This window comes from Zootoca vivipara, chromosome 12 (genome assembly GCF_963506605.1).
Source record: "Zootoca vivipara chromosome 12, rZooViv1.1, whole genome shotgun sequence".
NCBI classification, from domain to species: domain Eukaryota; kingdom Metazoa; phylum Chordata; class Lepidosauria; order Squamata; family Lacertidae; genus Zootoca; species Zootoca vivipara.
The window spans coordinates 11760086-11779167 of record NC_083287.1 but is presented as its reverse complement, the minus strand read 5'-3'; the positions used below and the strand labels follow the sequence as shown (position 1 = coordinate 11779167).

The following is a 19082-nucleotide window of genomic DNA, read 5'->3' as shown; positions in this document are numbered from 1 at the left end:
GTACACTCAAACAACTATTCAAGCCCACTGTGTTCAGCAGGTACAACTGTCACATGAAGATAATCACAAAAAGGGGGGTTCAAACAGGAATGTATTTTAACCCTGTACTTATTGTATTTCTGAATGATTTTGTTTCATCACTGCCGATGGTAGGCCACTCTCCAAAGCTGTGGTTATAACAATGATTTTCTCTAAATTGTGGGGAAAGTTTTATTAGGCACCAAAGGGAAATACTTTGCAATGGGCAAGTAGCGTGAGCTCCATTTTCAATATAACCTTAAATGGAAACTTGAACCTGTAAACTACAGTTCATCTGAAGTTGTTTGTTGCTATTGTACTCCAAGTGAGCACAGTATCCTTCTAGTTCTCAGGGTATTTAAAAGCCCAGCTTCTGGCTCTGTGGCATCCCTGTATTGATTAAGATGTTCCAATTTTGCTCTGGAAAAAGCTCAGGCACTTTTCTTGTGGGATATGCAGCCACCTGTTTCGAAGCCAGAGCATGAGTCCAGACACTAACATTTTGGTTGTGTCTTCCTTGCTCTGCATCAATATCTATTTTTTATAAAATATTTTTATTAAATTTTCAACAAAAATAAAAAACAACCACCACCACAAACAAAGAAAATTATACACAACAACATCAAATCCATAAAAGAGGATTCTCTGAATCCTGTGACCCCACCCACCCCGGTTCCTTAAATTGCCTTTTCAACTGAATGTCATTTCTACTCCAAATTATTTTCTCTCTCAGATTTCCTATATGAATTCTAAAATTACAAGTGTTCTTAAAATCCTGACAATGTATTAACCTGTTTACAATACTTTGGCAAATTTTCCCCATTCTTTTAAAAATTTCTTATCATCTTGATTTCTGAGCTTTCCAGTTAGTTTTGCCATTTCGGCATAGTCATTAACTTGGTTTGCCAATCTCCCTTGGTCAAGACTGCTTCCTCTTTTCATCTTCCTGCATCAGTATCTGCATCAATATCTAGCCTGGTACATCTTATGCCGCAATAACCACGACAGCACCGACTTCATCATTTGTAGTGAGCTAAGAACCATGCAGATAATCAGTTTCGGCATCTTGAGTGCCCCTCGATCAGAGGCGGGGAAATTCTGGCCTGAGAGACCTCCCCCATTTGCCCTCTCCACAATTTGGGCAAGCCATGCCGACCTGCCCTACACTTGTGGTCAGTTAACTGAGAGGCTGGTAAAGATGGGGCTGAGATCAAAGGCTTAGCCTGGTTGTCAAGAGCTTGGGAAGCACTGCTGTAAAGGTTTCCCACCCCGACCAAGATGGATGGGGTAAGGCAGAGATGGAGAACCTCAGGCTTGAAGGTCAAATTTCTATCTAGCCCACACGACTCTACCCAGGTCACACTCTCATTGGCCTGCTAAGTGTTTAGGCCAGGCTAGAATGGGCCCTTGAACTCTGAAATTGCTGTTTACTTTCCTGGGTGGAAGCAAAGGACATCTAAATGCGTGAAGAAGCATTACAGTGGTACCTCGCAAGAGCTCCACAAGTCGTTTCATGTTGCAATAATTTCGTCTTGCGAAGCGTGGTTTCCCATAGGGATGCATTGAAATTTAATTCATGCGTTCCTATTGGGGGGGGGAAGCACAAAAAGGGCGCCGACTCACCCGCCACGGCTGGATGTTTGTCATATTTTAAGGGGAGGAGGAAGCAGGAGGAGGGCCAGGGAGAGGCTCCCTCCCTCCTTCCCCAGCAGCCGGACCCTCGCGCCCAACCAGACAGCTCACCCGTTTGCGCGCAGGTGGCTTAAGGTGAGAGTGAGGGGGATCCGGCTGCTGGCGACCGTTTCGGTGGATTAAAGTCACCTCCTTGCGGCGCCCTGCTTCATCTTGTGAAGTTTTCTATGGCACGGCCATAGAAAACTTCGTCTTGCGAGTCTGCCAAAAAAATATATCGCAAAACGTTTTCGTCTTGATTTTTTCGTGCCGCGAGGCGTTCGTCTAGCGAGGTACCACTGTAGTTGCTTTGCCCCCTTTTGTTTCTGGTCCTTCCCGCTGCCAGCATTTGGCCCTGGGAGAAGCGAAAGCAACCTCTCACCCCTAGGGAAAGTGAATACAACCATTTTACAATCCATTGCTTGCTTTTACATTTCTATCAAGGTGTAGATTAGGGCTGGGCAATATCTGGTTTTCAGCACCAGATAATCATTGCAAAACGCCAACGTATCACAATATCCGAAATAAGGGTGGAGCTATGTAGAGGCACTGGCTGGCTTCACAGTTTTTCCGGCATCGTGATTTTTGCCGGTGCCTGCTTTTGTGATTCACTGCCCCCTGCATGAGGCAGAAGAGAGTCGAGCTGGCAGAGTTAACGGGGCTGCAGGAAGTGAGAGAAGCACTGGCTAGCTTCACATTTCCCCCCCACATTGCGATTTTTGCATAACACCCACCCACCCACCATGATTCACGATATATTGCCAGGTCAAAAATTATGAAACTGGTATCACGATGTGGACTTCAAACTGGTTTGGGCGATATAGCGACATATCACTCAGCCCTTGATCAAATCTTTTAATTTTGCCACCAACGCCCATTGAAAAAAGAGCTGAAGTGACAAGTGTGTGAGAGAAAACCAACTTTATTTAACAAATATATAGCCAACTTTGTATATATAAAAAAAATTGAACAACTAGCTAACAAACAAACCAGCCCAGTCCTTGACAGATGTTCAATGTAGCAATGAGGCTCATCCCAGGAATCCAACTTTTTTCCGTGTTGGCCCAAGACTTTCTTCTTTATCCAAGGCAGATTGCAAAGAGGTGTGCAGCAACTTGCCCACCCTCTTTCCAGTCTGAAATGCAAATGAAAAGACAAAAACCAATGTGTGGCAGGAGAATTTAACTGTAAAAAGAATAATAATCCACAGAGAAGCTTCCTTCTTTTGTGGACATGTTTTTCTTTAAAAGTTAATACCTACCTCTCTGCTTTTTCTCTACTTTCTATTTGTTTCGGTGTGGGCAGGTGTAGAGATTTGGGGTTTGGTGGACCAGTTTTTTCTACTGTGAAGCAGTTATTTTGCGGTGCCCAGGACAACTACAGATTTCCAAATATGTCCCCAGACACCCCCCCCCAAAAAAAGGCTGGAGATCTCTGTCTAGCTGATGAAAACTTCTACTTGCTAACAACCCAGTGGAGTTTTGAGTTATAGACTTGCCCATTCCCCCTTCCCCCTAGACCTTAGCGTCTAGCCTTTCAGACCAGAAGAAGCTCTGATGCTAACATTATCTCTCTCCCCCTGCAGATTTCGACAACAGTAGTAAATCAGAAGGGTTAGCATGAAATACTCTAGCCTCCCACAGGAAGCAAAGAATGTTCTCCCTAAAAGCATTTTAGCTTTCTTGATACCTGCAAAGATTATAGGGAAGATGCAGAAAACACTGCAAGAGTTCATGGAGTAAAAACAAAGCACAACAACTTTGCCAATGCTGTATGTCTTGGAATGGAAATAAAAGAATTTAACCTTTTGAATCTCTTGAATATCTCAAGAGGGAGGGAGTGTAAGCCATAGACATAAAAGTAATGGAACATGAAACAAAGACAATAAGTATGATATCGATTTAAAAACTATAGACAAACAATGTGTACTATAAATACACCTGACCTGGATTGTAATTCGCTGTACTTTCCCAAAGCTATCTTGTATCTGTCATTTTGTGGGCTGTATACAATTATTGTCTGCCTCAAGTCTGGCAAACATGATGCAATTCATGACTCGGCGTCTATATGTTAGTGCATTTAAGAATGCTAAGGAAGAGCTATGAAACTGTTACAAATCATGTTCCCCAGCCTTTTTCTTCACATCTTGCTTGCACCAGCAAAAATATTCATTCCATTTCCTACGAAAAGACTCTGATCACCATTTCAGATGAGTATGCAACACAATATATAAAAATATCTATATAAACATCATTTTTAAAACAGGAATCCTTGTTTGTTAACAGTAATAACTAAATGCTTTTGATTGATATAAACTGTCTTTCAGCTGTCTTTCGTGGTACCTTGGTTCTCAAACGCCCTGGTACCTGAATAACTTAGAACTCGAACACTGCAAACCCGGAAATAAGTGTCCCGGTTTGTGAACTTTTTTCGGATGTTGAATATGCTCCCATTCTGAATGTTACACTTCCATTTTGAGTGCCACACTTCTGTTTTGAGTGTTACGCTGAGGTCTGTCTGTTTTTGCTATTTATTTTGCTTTTTTTTTGGTGGGGTTTTTTTTGGTGTGTGACACTGTGGAACCCAGTTCAGCTATTGATTGATTGTGTGACTGCAGTACATTGTTTATTGCTTTCATTTTATGGATCCATGGTCTCGTTAGATAGTAAAATTCATGTTAAATTGCTGTTTTAGGGGTTGTTTTTAAAGTCTGGAACGGATCAATCCATTTTGCATTACTTTCTATGGAAAGCGTGCATTGGTTTTGGAACGCTTTGGTTTTGGAACGGACTTCCGGAATGGATTAAGTTTGAGAACCAAGGTACCACTGTACTTATTAACGTGCTCAAAAATCCCACTACGGCTTGATTTACAACAACCTGACCACAACTTACCTCCATCATCTCAAATATGCTTTCTGGATCAAGGCTCCCCCTTCCCACCTTCTTCATACAGGTTAGGACACCTTGACTGGTCACAGAAATGAGGAGGCTAGCCAGAGAACATGCTTCCTCCTGAAGTGTGGCATCCACTACATGCCTATAGCCGATCTGGAAAAGCAACAGCAAACAAACGTAAGCTGCAATCCTATACAGTCAAATCTCGGTTTCCAAACAGCTCCGTTCTGGAACGTTTCAGCATCCAAATGCAGAAAACCAAGAAGTACGGTAAATGCTCCAGTTTTTGAACTTTTTTGGAAGCCAAACAGCTTCCGGGGACTCCCCCCCCCTTTCTCTCAATTTTCTTTGCCCACCGCCCTTTGATCCTTGGTTGTCTAACAGTCTTCTGGAACGGATTATGTTTGACAACTGAGGTTTGACTGTACAGTTCTCTGCGAGTAAGGCAGGTAAACACAGTGGGACTTACTTCCAAGTAAACATAGGGCCTGTCAGCATTATTTAGCTGTTAATCCATTCCCCACTCACCCCCTATTCAAATTAGAACAGAGTAATCTACACCCTCAAGTAATTGAATCTGTAGATGCAGAGCAACTCTGATATTTCCTGTTCATCTCTCTAGGTACTCCCTTTTGTGTTTATTCCTTCCTTCTAATCTGTTGATTCTATTACACCAATTAAGTACAAAGTGTGCAAAGAGCTGCACATGCACCTTTGTGGCTTTTTTTTTTAATCCCCACCTGAGATGTGTGTGATAACACAGGCAGGTGATCGCAAATTCGCTTGTGCATGTTTTTTTTGGGTTTTTTTGTGCAAATCCAAGGGATAAAAAGAAAAAATAAATATAAAAGGCTACGTTCTTCACACAACCTTACTAACACCCTGGAAAGGAAATGAAAGCAACTGAAAATTTATTTGCACCAGTGCTTTTTTTTCTAGAAAAATAGATGCTGGTACTCATTATGAAGTTGTTAAGTAAGTGCAACACTTTTTAGCAACAAAAAAGAAGTGCCAGTACTGTGTACATTTGAGTACCCCCTAAAGAAAAACACAGCGTTTTCAGATTGCAGCCCAATATATCTGGTTTACAAATTTTACATGTGGTTTGCTTGTGCAATTTTCTGGGTTTTTTGCAAATCTGAGTGAAGAAAGTTAGAACAATACTGAGAAATAACACGGGGAAGGAATTCTAGATCCACAGCATTTTAATCCAGAATTCTCATACAATTAATTCACCAAAAGACCAAGCCAAGATGAAGAGAAGCCCTCACAAGCGACATAATAGTCAACCACGTTGTTAAAGGTATTAATGGACAGAGTTCCATTTCTAAGCAGAGAAAGTGTAGTAGTAGTAGTAGTAGAAGTAATAATAATAATAATAATAATAATAATAAAAATACCACCACCACACAGACACACACACAAACAAACAAACAAACGAAATGCCTAATCTCTCCCATACTGGAAACTCAAGAACCCAGAAAGAAATATTGAAATAATCTGATTGTTTCCATGGCAGTGTCCACAAGAAAAATGGCAGGTCCACCTTTTGTATTAGAACTTTTCTATCAAAACAAGCCCATAGGAGATAAGCTCAGAATTGTCAGTGACTTACTTTGCTTAGTGTGACAATACAAGGTACATTATCTACATTAAGTCGAATACAGTCAAAAGGATCATCAGAAAGTTCAATTTCCCGTCCACCTTCATCCTCCAAAACACGTACTTTGGGTATTCTAAAGAAAGCAGAAGGTGATGTCAAATTAAGATGTCATTTCTGCACATTTTGCCACATGGAATCACTCCAATTCCTATTCATATGCTAAGATTAGTTTCCAAAGATAAATCCTATTAGCTTTCATACTCCAGAGCAGGCATCCCCAAACTGCGGCCCTCCAGATGTTTTGGCCTACAACTCCCATGATCCCTAGCTAACTGGACCAGTAGTCGGGGAAGATGGGAATTGTAGTCGAAAACATCTGGAGGGCCGAAGTTTGGGGATGCCTGCTCCAGAGCCATCTCACCCAACACCACAAACAATTAAGAGAACATTAGTTTAGAATAGAATAAATCTTTATTGTCATTGTCCCCTTGCTGGAACAACGAAATTTCTCAGAAGTTTGCGGAAGGGACATAGCTCAGTGATGGAGCATCTTTTTAAGAGGTACAGTGGTACCTCTACTTACGAATTTAATGCGTTCCGAACGCACATTCGCAAGTCGAAAAAAATTGTAAGTCGAATCCCATAGGAATGCATTGGGAGAAAAAATTCGTAAGTCGAAGCAACCCTATCTAAAAATTCGTAAGTAGAAAAAATCCAAGTTGGCGGACGGAGCTCCGTTCATAAGTAGAAACATTCGTAAGTAGAGGTACCACTGTATAGCTTTTTAACCTGGCAACATGAGGAGGAAAAACACACCATATTTATCATTTTAAAAGGATAGCATTGTGATTGTAGTTAGTGCAGAAATGGTGATTATTAGTGCAGAAATGGAGTAAGCAGTTTAAACAATAAAAATAGGAAGAGACCCAATTCATTTTCCGAATAGGGAGGTTTTCCACAAAATTGCAGGGTGTGCGTGTTCTTTTCCTTATCTGAACTTTTTAAAAAATGGAAGTTGTATCAGCAAAATGATTTAGAGCAGCTTCCCATCTGTTAAAAAAAAAGGCACATTCCCAGTATAATACGGTTCATTCCATTCTAAAGCTGAGGTCATTTAAAATAAACAGCCGAGAACTGTTTTGGACTGCTTTTCAAAGCAGCTGTGCCAAAGTGTTATGTAGGTTTTATATAATACAGTGAGAAACAAAACACAAGGCAAGATGTTTTCAACTAGGCTGTTTGGCAAAGTTAGGAAGCCTGATGGAGTTACAGCAGCCCTGAGATCTTATGAAGAAGGGCAGTGTGTATGTATATATAAATCCATCCATCCATCAAACAAACAAACAAACACTAAAGGATGAGGAACACTGGAGAATTCCCCCCATCCCCTTCCTTGGGCTGGGCAGTTATATATTGATATATCATCAAAAACCAGTTTGAAGTCCATATAGTGATATTGGTTTTGACCCGGCAATATATCGTGAATCATGATATGTGTGTGTGTACTGTATGTGTGCGCGCTATGCACAAATCACAATATGGGGAAAACTGTGAAGCCAGCCAATGCTTCTCTTGATTCCTGCAGCCCCTGTTATCTTTGCTGGTTCCGTTCTCCCCTGCCTCCTACAGGGGACAGGGAATCACAAGAGCAGGCACTGGAAAAAAACCCAGGATCCAGGAAAAACTGTGAAGCCAGCCAATGCCTCTACATAGCTCCATCCTTATTTCAGACATATTGGTATATCACAATGTTTAGCTGGTGATAAATCACGATGTTGAAAACCAGATAGCACCCAGCCCTAGTGTTCGCCTCTACACAGTTCCATCCTTATTTAAGACACCATGATATACCAATATATCACACTGTTTAGCTAGTGTCTATCTGATGAAGTGGACTCTAGTCCGCAAAAACTTATACCATAATAAATTTGTTAACTTGTGGCTGCAACAGAGACCTCTGCATTTTCCTCTGCAAGTTTCTTTTAGAAAACTGTGTGTGCCTTACCTGGTATTAAACAGTGCTGCCTTCACTGCAACAGAGATGGCATCAAACAGGTTTCCACCACACTCCAGTAACTGAAATGTTAAAAAGAAGAAGCAGTGTGTTTTACATGATTGTGGCAGATAGGCTTGTTCTTATCTTGACTTTTTAAATCAAGATACAGTCCTGAATGAGCAAAGGCTGACAAGGGTTGTGATGGCATTTAAACTATCTGCCCTGACTTTGAGACAGAAAGAATCTCATCAGAATTCAACCCGTCAACAGCCCGAGGAATTCTCTGAATATCTAGTTTTGATTAAGCTGATGTTTGCTTTACTTACCAGGACATCGACGTAAAGCACCCAGCAATGCTCTCGGGGAGCAATGCAAAGCAACTTCAAATCAACGCTGCTCTCGTTGTTAAAAATTCTGTAGAGGGTATTTGCTATTTCAGTGCCAAGCTCCTCTCCGCCGCGGCCTTCAAATTCGGGAGTGGCATTGGCTGAGCTGAAAGGAAAAAAATAAAAAATAAAAAGCAGTTTTCACCTTTCAGGGATCTACGGCTCAGCACAGGATATTAAATACCGCCCTTTCCCTAGGAATAAGATTTAACAAACCAAAATAATAAAGGGGACAGAGAGATCTATAGATTACCTGAAACAGGCAACAACATAGTTTGGTATCGCAGCTCCAGTTCTTTAGTTACAGTCTAACTACTGTGGTTTGATGGAAGTTCAGAACAATTGCTTTCTTCCATCTTCAGGTTAAGAATAAGAAAAGCAAGTTGCATGGCTAACAATATAGCCTGTTAAGCATGACAGCGGGAGAGAACAGATAAACTGACAGGAAGACTGGCAAATTTTTAATTGGCCTCTCCTGTCCTGGGTATTTCTCTACTGAAAAGGTCTCATTGCCTTCAACAAGTGTCAGTCGTGATGGGCTCTAAAGAGGGGGGGGCAATGTGAGGGGAGGAAAGAGGGGCAATCATTTCATTTGGAAACCTGCAATGCTTGTGCCGACAGAACATTTTAAATATCGCGAAGCTGAATTCCACCCTCTGAACGTGGAGATAAGATTGCTTCAAATTTGGTTCTCCTCTTAGCAGAAGCTGGTGCAAAAAAGCAAAACCAAACCAAAACACCCTATGATCCCTAGCTTAGTGATCTGTCCAAACTGGAGACCACAGTTCTTTTTTGTTCAATCAAACTGCGGTTGGTGAGCCAAGGACAAACATGGTTTGCCTGGAGACAGAAGCTGGGGATCATGGGTCTGTTGCTCCTACTTAAGCTAGGAAAGTAACTAAAGGAGGAAAAATATTCTCATTCACAGCAAACCATTTGTTGTTGTTGTTTAGTCATTCAGTCGGGTCCGAATCTTCGTGACCCCATGGACCAGAGCACGCCAGGCACTCCTGTCTTCCCCTGCCTCCCGCAGTTTGGTCAGACTCATGCTGGTAGCTTCGAGAACACTGTCCAACCATCTCGTCCTCTGTCGTCCCCTTCTCCTTGTGCCCTCCATCTTTCCCAGCATCAGGGTCTTTTCCAGGGTGTCTTCTCTTCTCATGAGGTGGCCAAAGTATTGAGGATCTGTCCTTCCAGTGAGCACTTAGGGCTGATTTCCTTCAGAATGGATAGGTTGGATCTTCTTGCAGTCCATGGGACTCTCAAGAGTCTCCTCCGGCACCATAATTCAAAAGCATCAATTCTTCGGCGATCAGCCTTCTTTATGGTCCAGCTCTCACTTCCATACATCACTACGACGTGGAAACACCGATCATAGCAAACCTTTAAGGGCAGGAGAAGCTGGTGTGGGAGGGACATGGAGGCAACCTCCTAACAGCAGCATCACTGCCACCACCAGGACAATGTGGGGCAAGGCAGAAGCAAGCTGGGACTATGTAGGTACACTGGTGGATCCAATCCACTGCTCCTGTTTGCTGTGCAGCCCCTGCTTCACCACTGTCCTACTTTGATAATTAAGCAACAATGCCCCTACTGTTGGGAGGGCAGCATATAACTCTCAATGCTCCCATTAAAGTGGGCCCCTTAGGCATTCATCTTGTCCGCTTTCCTATAGTATGTGTAAGTGTTTCTCAAACTTGGGTCTCCAGCCGTTGTCAAACTACAACTCCCATCATCTCTGGCCACTGGTCCAACAACAGCTGGAGACCCAAGTTTGAGAAATGCTGGCATATATAGCTGAATGTCATGTATAGGTCTTTTTGAGTCAGGCCACAAGTGGGTGGTGCTGGGGGTTAAACCACTGAGCCTAGGGCTTGCCGATCAGAAGGTCGGCGGTTCGAATCCCCACGACGGGGTGAGCTCCTGTTGCTCGGTCCCAGCTCCCGCCAACCTAGCAGTTCGAAAGCACGTCAAAGTGCAAGTAGATAATTAGGTACCGCTACAGCGGGAAGGTAAACGGCGTTTCCGTGTGCTGCTCTGGTTCGCCAGAAGCGGCTTAGTCATGCTGGCCACAAGACCTGGATGCTGTACGCCGGCTCCCTCAGCCAATAACGCGAGATGAGCGCTGCAACCCCAGAGTCAGTCACAACTGGACCTAATGGTCAGGGGTCCCTTTACCTTTACCTTTACAAGCAATTAGTTAGAAATGGAACATTTCTTAATGGTATACTTACAAAGAATCCTTAAAGGTGTCCTAGGGAGAAGCAGCTTATATAAAAAATAACTCCGACAATTATCTAATTTACCTGCACTATGTAATTTAGCCTCCAAGCACACTTGATTTTTAAATTGTGTCAAAGTTTTAATAGCCAATTTATATGAATATCAAATCACACAGTCATCTCTAGCGCACTGAGGGCGAGTTTTAAGTTATGTTTAATTAAAGGGCAGATGCACAGTTCTCATAGCAACACCTTGAGGGTGCCTCTTTGAACTTCTGCGTTTTAGAACTTTATTGTAGGATAACATTCCAATTAAAAAGTCAAGTAATACACTACTCTGTGTCTGTTGCTGCTTCTGTCCATATCACCTTGTGTTAAGCACACAGAAGCGTCCCCATTATAGACTTACATTTGGCCCCCAAACCCACAATAGAATTCTTTTAAAAAAACAAAAAAACTATACATCCTGCTCTGTATATGCATAAAAGCAGGATGCAGAAGCTTGGTGCAAGAGAGCAGGATGGATCAGCCTTTCTCTCCAAATCACAATGATTAAAAGCCAGATACACTCGTATCTTGGTTTTTGAGCGCCTTGTGACTCGAACGTTTTGGCTCCCTGAACGCTGCAAACCCGAAAGTGAGTGTTCCACTTTGCGAACTTTTTTGGAAGCTGAAGGTCTGGTGCGGCTTCCGAATGAGTGCAGGAAGCTCCTGCAGCCAATCGGAAGCCGCGCCTCGGTTTTCGAACGTTTTCATAAGTTGAATGGACTTCCTGAACAGATTCCGTTCGAGAACCAATGTATGACTGCAGTCAAGAGTCTCCCACAACAGCTGTCATTGCCAAGTGACAGGTACAAATAGGTCAGACTAGCCTACTAGCCCCATTTAGTTTTTTTAAAAAAATGTTTTTTATTAAAGATTGTCAGTTTTATTCAACGTGAGACATTAATGCTATAGACCAGTGGTTCCCAAACTTTTTTTGGCCATGCCCCACCTAAGCACCACTAAAATCCTGAATGCACCCCCCCCCCGGTGACATATATCGGTAATTCTTATAATTCAAAAAGTGAACTCCTATTCATGTGGAGGAAGCCTAAAATATCTGTTAATGACCCATTCTTGAATGGCCCCCCTTAAAAATCAAATTGCCCCCCTGTGGCGCATGTGCCCCACACTGGGAACCACGGCTATAGGCATGGGGAGAAGACAGGTAAGGAGAGAGAGCAAGGGGGAGAAGGGGGGGTATTACACTTCCATTCTTTTACAAAGTGCCTGTGGAAGGTTTTTGTGTCAGTGTCACATGTGTAGGTACTCTTTCCATTCATTCATTCCTTTTCATTGGCAGTGAGAGAGGTTGGGGGGCTGAGGGCATGGTTGGTTGCCTCCAATGGACTGACGTGAGTTTTGTTTGAGCGTGTGAGCGGGAGGCTAGCCCCACCTAGTTTATTGAAAGCGGAGCTGTTTCCCCCATTCACACTGTCCTTTCACTTTCACCACAGGAGCTGCACTTTATCCATGTTCTTTATCAATAACCAATCATGAGCAGTTGGAATAACTATGAACATTCCAGGATACTGTAGCGGTTCTGCCAATGGTAGGGAATCTCACAAATGTTAGCCAGCTATTAGAAATTGGGCATGCACACCTATCTTATATGTGAGTGCCTGGTCAAGGTTTTATGTGTGCAGGTTTAAGAAATCCAGAATATAATTTCATCCCACCCTGTACCCCATGATTTAGGAAAAATTACCGTATATTAATTAGAGCTAAATCAAGTTAGTATCAACCTTGTATGTGTTTGCCATGCTCTTCTGTTGCCCACTGTCCTGGCACAGAGCCATGGCACAGATCCCCGAGGTCACTCTTAAACAGTGGTCAGCAACCTAAGACCCATGGGCCGGAAGCGGCCCACGGAGGCCATTTGACCAGCCCAAGAGCTGCCCCTGAACTGAGTTGCCCGCTCACACGCTGAGCTAAACCGGCACAGCCCAGCCCGGGGACTCGCTTCTGCAGCGCCAGAAATCGCGTCTTCACACGCCGAAAATCGTGGGGGTGGGTGCTCATACGCGATCCGGCCCACAGAGGAATCTCCGCAGGACGGATCCAACCCAGGCAAGATAAACCTTGCCAACCCCTGCTCTTAAACATGCAACCACAGACAAGAGTGTGAACCTCGTTTCTCATCTCAACAATGCGTATCAACATACACATTAAAAATTCCAGTGGAAGACTCTGCTCCTCAATTTTATCTTATATTATCTCAGAAAGTGCAGGAGGGACCAGGACAGCAATTCAAAACGATGATTTTACAACCCTTTAAAATGGAGAGGAGGAATTGTCAAAATGCTCCAGGTGTTCAAAAACGCTCAGTTAGCACCATCTAGAGGCAGGCCAATAATGTGCCAGAGAATGAAACCCTACCACTTCTAATTGTGGCAGAGAAGGCTCTACAGTTGCTTTGAGCATGCACAGTAAAAAAAAGAAGAAGTTTTTGAGCTATTTTTAAGGAAATATGGACATTTTAACCGATTTTCGGAAATTCCGCCCAGACGCTATTTCTGACAGACAAATCCTGGATATATCCAGGAAATTCCAGACGTATGGCAGCCCTAACAGTATACCAGTAGCTATATGTGCAGATCTAAAAGCACGTATGTTCCTACTATAGTTCATGGTGCTCTTGCTGGCAGTAGTCAGTGAAGGCGGTGAAGGTCCTGTGTGAGTGCCTGGAGGCGGTTGGAGGATGGATGTGGCGCTGTGGGTTAAACCACAGAGCCTAGAGCTTGCCAATCAGAAGGTCGGCGGTTCGAATCCCCGTGACGGGGTGAGCTCCCATTGCTTGGTCCCAGCTCCTGCCAACCTAGCAGTTTGAAAGCACGTCAACATGCAAGTAGATAAATAGGTACCGCTACAACGGGAAGGTAAACTGCGTTTCTGTGTGCTGCTCTGGTTTGCCAGAAGCATATATGCTGGCATATATAGCTGAATGTCAGGTATAGGTCTTTTTGAGTCAGGCCACAAGTGGGTGGTGCTGGGGGTTAAACCACTGAGCCTAGGGCTTGCCGATCAGAAGGTCGGCGGTCCGAATCCCCACGACGGGGTGAGTTCCTGTTGCTCGGTCCCAGCTCCCGCCAACCTAGCAGTTCGAAAGCACGTCAAAGTGCAAGTAGATAAATAGGTACCGCTACAACGGGAAGGTAAACTGCGTTTCTGTGTGCTGCTCTGGTTTGCCAGAAGTGGCTTTGTCATGCTGGCCACATGACCTGGAAGCTGTACGCCGGCTCCCTCGGCCAATAATGCGAGATGAGCGCCGCAACCCCAGAGTCGGTCACGACTGGACCTAATGGTCAGGGGTCCCTTTACCCTTTAAAAGCACGTATGTTCCTACTATAGTTCATGGTGCTCTTGCTGGCAGTAGTCAGTGAAGGCGGTGAAGGTCCTGTGTGAGTGCCTGGAGGCGGTTGGAGGATGGATGGTAGCTAATGGATTGAGGTTGAATCCTGACAAGACAGAAGTAGACAGTAGCAGCGGGCTGGTGTGGAGGACTCCCTGGTCCTGAATGGGGTAACTGTGCCCCTCAAGGACCAGGTGTGCAGCCTGGGAGTCATTTTGGACTCACAGCTGTCCATGGAGGCGCAGGTCAATTCTGTGTCCAGGGCAGCTGTCTATCAGCTCCATCTGGTACGCAGGCTGAGACCCTACCTGCCTGCAGACTGTCTTGCCAGAGTGGTGCATGCTCTAGTTATCTCCTGCTTGGACTACTGCAATGCACTCTATGTGGGGCTATCTTTGAAGGTGACCCGGAAACTACAACTAATCCAGAATGCGGCAGCTAGACTAGTGACTGGGAGTGGCTGCTGGACCATATAACAGCAGTCCTGAAAGACCTACATTGGCTCCCAGTACTTTTCCGAGTACAATTCAAAGTGTTGGTGCTGACCTTTCAAGCCCTAAACGGCCTTGGCCCAGTATACCTAAATTATCATTATCATTATTATTATTATTATTATTGGTTTTGAAAAGTTGTGTTATTGGGATGGGGCAAGGGTAGAGTTTGGCCAACCATCGGTTTGCTGGTCCAGCTTCCAGAAAGGGACCTGATATGGGCGTCATCTACTGCACCAGCCTAGACCTGGCATAGCAAAAAGAAAGAAAGAAAAAATATGATTGCTTTCAGCCTTGGTCTATAGGAGCTGGCATGTCTGCAAAAGAAATGCTGCTCTGAATCTCACTGGCTCCTCTGCCCAGGGCTTATTGAAAATGTTTTGACTGCATGTACCTCTCTGGGCAGTATCTTGCTGACTACCAATGTCACCTTGAGAAATGCAAATTGCAGCAGAGAACTGCATGCAGTGTTCACTACTCTGGCAAAGGAGGCAAGGTCATCACGGTGAAGGAAACTAATGATGTACCACCATCAGCAGCAGGTAAAAGGAATTTGCAGAAAGGAACAGCCTACAGAGATCTGGGGAGGACTAGAAGGTTCTGGGTGTCCATTTTGGGAAAGGGTGGGACACTGGCCATGAGCAGAAGGAAGTAAAGAAATGAATTGCAAAATGCAAAAGATGGGGAAGGAAAAGGCAAAAAGGCAGTCAAATTAATGATTTGTTATCTGGGATTCTGAAATCCTGAAAAAAAAAGCAAACACAAAGCATATAGTCCTGCAACTAGCATCACTTTAAGGTTGCTGGTATTTAGTTAAATAGAAGACCACTCTGTGGCCCGGTTTGCACTAACCAATCAACAAAGAATTCCAAGTATCCTTCATTTGGTCTATCCAGCTTCGGTGCTCCCATTTCTGCCTTGACTCCAACCAGGATGTCTGTGTGCCCCTGTTAAAATAACAGCACTCTGCTACAGATGTTTTCCAAGTCTTATGATCTTACCAGCACACCTCCCTTTACTTTCTGTGTTGGCCAGTACTACCCAGTATTTCTCCTTAAAAAAATAAAAAGCCTTGAAAACACAGTGGCAAACCTATGAAGCACATTCAAAGCACTAAAAGGGCCCACCAACTTAATATCACAATCTGATTCGGACTACTGTAGACACGCACTGCTAATAAACAGCACTGAGTCTGATAGACTGTGAGATTAACATTTGTTAATATTTGTTGTTTACAGTGCTTTTTTTTTCTAGAAAAACAGGTACTGGCACTCATAATGAAGTTGTTATAGTAAGTGCCACACTTTCTAACAACAAAAAGTGGTGGAGGTACTGCATACCCTTGAATACCCTGTAAAAAAGTACTGGTTGTTCAATATAATAACCCAGGCATCCCCAAACTTCAGCCCTCCAGATGTTTTGGACTACAATTCCCATCTTCCCCAACCACTGGTCCTGTTAGCTAGGGATCATGGGAGTTGTAGGCCAAAACATCTGGAGGGCCGCAGTTTGGGGATGCCTGTAATAACCCAATCGCTTTTCTGACGATTTACTTCTTCAGTCCCTTTTCCTGCAAATCTGTCTCCTCCCCCCCCTCCCTTTTGATCCCTGCTTCTCACACCAATGCTTATTTTGTATTCCTTCACTCACCCTTGCTTTTAGGTTTCCTGTTGCTTGGTTCCAAGACATGTTGGGTCTCCCTCTCACTGAGCTTCCCACCCCCTTAGCTTCCTTCTATGTTGAGCATTCAGCCAACTCTTTCCTCGTTTCCTCCAACAGCAAACAGCCCCTAAGCCAACATCCTTTTCTCATTCATACTAACCTTTCATTTTCCATACTGTATGCCATCCTTCTATTCCTTAAATACTACTGGGTGTTTAAGAACACTGGGCCACTACAACATAACCATTAGTCTTGCATCTGGTTCTCCTTTCTATTTGTGTTCTACATGTTAATGTGACACATCTCTCTCCTGCACTATAAATGAACAATACATTTCCTATGCCACTATAAAGGAGTTACTTTTTCAGGTGCCACCAGACTGTTCTAGCTAGGGTAGGGCAGACCCAAACTATGTTTTAGCACTGTGCAGAGTGAGCTTCAATGAAAAATACACAATATCATTAGCAATGTATAGAAGTCCCCACAAGGTGTACTTACAAGTTTTACTCTGGCAGACCCACTTGTATTAGATACCACATCTGTTTCCACTTCAGTACATCTGTAATCTTCACAACCACGGCCATCCACTCGGAGATCCTCCTGAAACAGTCATTTATCACAATTTGTTACCTAATGCCATTGATTGATCACACAAATAAATGTTGCTGAGAGAGGCAGACGAATGCATATTATTCACGAGTTTGTGATGATAAGTGAATGTCATCTCTAATTTTTATTAAATTTTCTAATGTACATTTCAAAGTACAGTATTCATTTAAACAACCTTAAATCAATGACTTCCCTTCTTCTCTTTCTGTGGTTCATTTTGCATACCATACATCCCTACATGTTTTACATGAACTAAACCATTCAGTAATCCACTGTTACAGCCATCAAAACTTATTTTCACTGTTGAATTTATCTTAATGATACCAGTGTTTTTAAATGTACACAATTTTCACCCATATTATATTCAGTAAATTTTTCCCAAACTTCTTTGAATGTACTCTCTTGTTGTTCTCTTATTCTACGGTATAAGTTAAAAATGTTCCTTTTCAACCAGGCCTTTGCTTGACATGATCTACATCCTATACCCTTTTTTAAAATGCCGTCTCTTTTATTTGGGGGGGAGGAGTTATTGGGTTGTTGGTTCTGTTTTGATTTTATGTATTTGATATTTTATGTGAACCGCCCTGAGACCTTTGGGTATAGAATGGTATAGAAATAAAATAAATAAATACCCTGTATTAATCAGGACCGAGCATTTTTCATTGAAACACAGGACTATCCTGTATTATACAGGGCAGGTGGCAGCCCTGCCTCACAGGGTCGTTGTGGGGATTGAACCACCCCCCTCGAGCCCCATGGAGAAATAGGTGGGCTATAAATACAATACATAAATTTGTTGTTATTATTATTATTATTAATTAGTACGGTAACTGGGACAATCCTGTATTATACAGGGCAGGTGTGAGGAATTGAATGAGGGGAAGAACCATCCCCCTTGAGCCCCATGGAGAAACAGATGGGCTATAAATGCAATAAATAAATTTTAAAATTAATTAATTAATAATAATAATAATTAGCAACTAGGACAATCCTGTATTATACAAGGCAGCCCAGCCTCAGAGGGTCGTTGTGGGGATTGAATGAGGTGGAATCCCCCTTGAGCGCCATAGAGAACACAGGTGGGCTATAAATGCAAATGCAAATAATAATAATAATAATAAATAAGTAACCGGCCCCAGACAGGCCTACAGCCCTGCCTCAGTTACCTGGACGCCGTGCATGACGTACACTTTCTCCGCCTCGCTCAGCGCCACCGACGCCATGGCGAGGACACAATCACACGAATGCTCTGTCCTCCGAACGCCGCGCGCCCGGCCGTCGCCGTCAGCAAAAAGGCGCCCACTCCCGGCCTGCCCAAATCTGCGGCACTGTCTGATGATGCTCCCGCTCCCCCTCCACCCCGGTTTCCTGACCGCGCAGGTCCGGGATAATTTCTTTTAAAAGTGAGCGGTTTGTTGTTGTTTTTTGGACGCTCGTGAACGGACAGTTCGCTCGAGTTTTCTCCCCAGTAAACGCAGGAGAGCCTGTGCATGGCCTCACAGTGGCTAAAGCGCCTCGGCTGTTGTCGGACTACAACTCCCATCATCCTTCAAGCGCTGATCCTGCTAGCTAGGGATGATGGGAGTTGTAGTCCCAACAATGGCTGGAGAACCCACGTTTGAGAAACGCTGCGAGTTTAATAGCCGTTTTTCAGTTCTCAAAAATCCTCTGCCAGCTAAGGGAATGGATTCAGGGCAAAGGCAAGAAATCTCAGCCTGCCCTCAGCAATGCACTGGTACTGTACCTTGGTTCTCAGACTTAATCCGTTCGGAAGTCCGTTCCAAAACCAAGGCTTTCCCATAGAAAGGAATGCACAACGGATTAATCCGTTCCAGACTTTTTAAAACAACCCCCAAAACAGTAATTTAACATGAATTTTACTATCTGACGAGACCATTGATCCATAAAATGAAAGCAACAATCAATGTAATGTAGTATAAAATAAATAAGACAGTATTGTAGATGAAAAAAATTAAAATTCTCCCCCCCTTACCTGCACTGATGATAGTTTTTGTGACACAGTCACAACAAATTAACCAACCAGAAAAGCCTCAAAAACGCAAAATAAACAGCAAAAACAAAATTGCCAAATACAATGGTACCTTGGTTCTCAAACTTAAACCATTCCGGAAA

At 43.4% G+C, this 19082-nt stretch overlaps 1 protein-coding gene across 1 annotated transcript; it reads right to left on the bottom strand.

Moving 5' to 3' along the window:
- Positions 1 to 566: 566 nt before the first annotated feature.
- Positions 567 to 18449, bottom strand: EXOSC7 (exosome component 7). Its single transcript, XM_060280631.1, has 8 exons — positions 18116 to 18449; positions 16839 to 16940; positions 15531 to 15625; positions 8512 to 8677; positions 8195 to 8265; positions 6202 to 6322; positions 4584 to 4739; positions 567 to 2824 (listed from the first exon to the last, which is right to left on the bottom strand). The coding sequence occupies exons 1-8, from the start codon at positions 18170 to 18172 to the stop codon at positions 2720 to 2722; spliced, it is 873 nt and encodes a 290-aa protein (XP_060136614.1). The 5' UTR covers positions 18173 to 18449; the 3' UTR covers positions 567 to 2719.
- Positions 18450 to 19082: the final 633 nt, after the last annotated feature.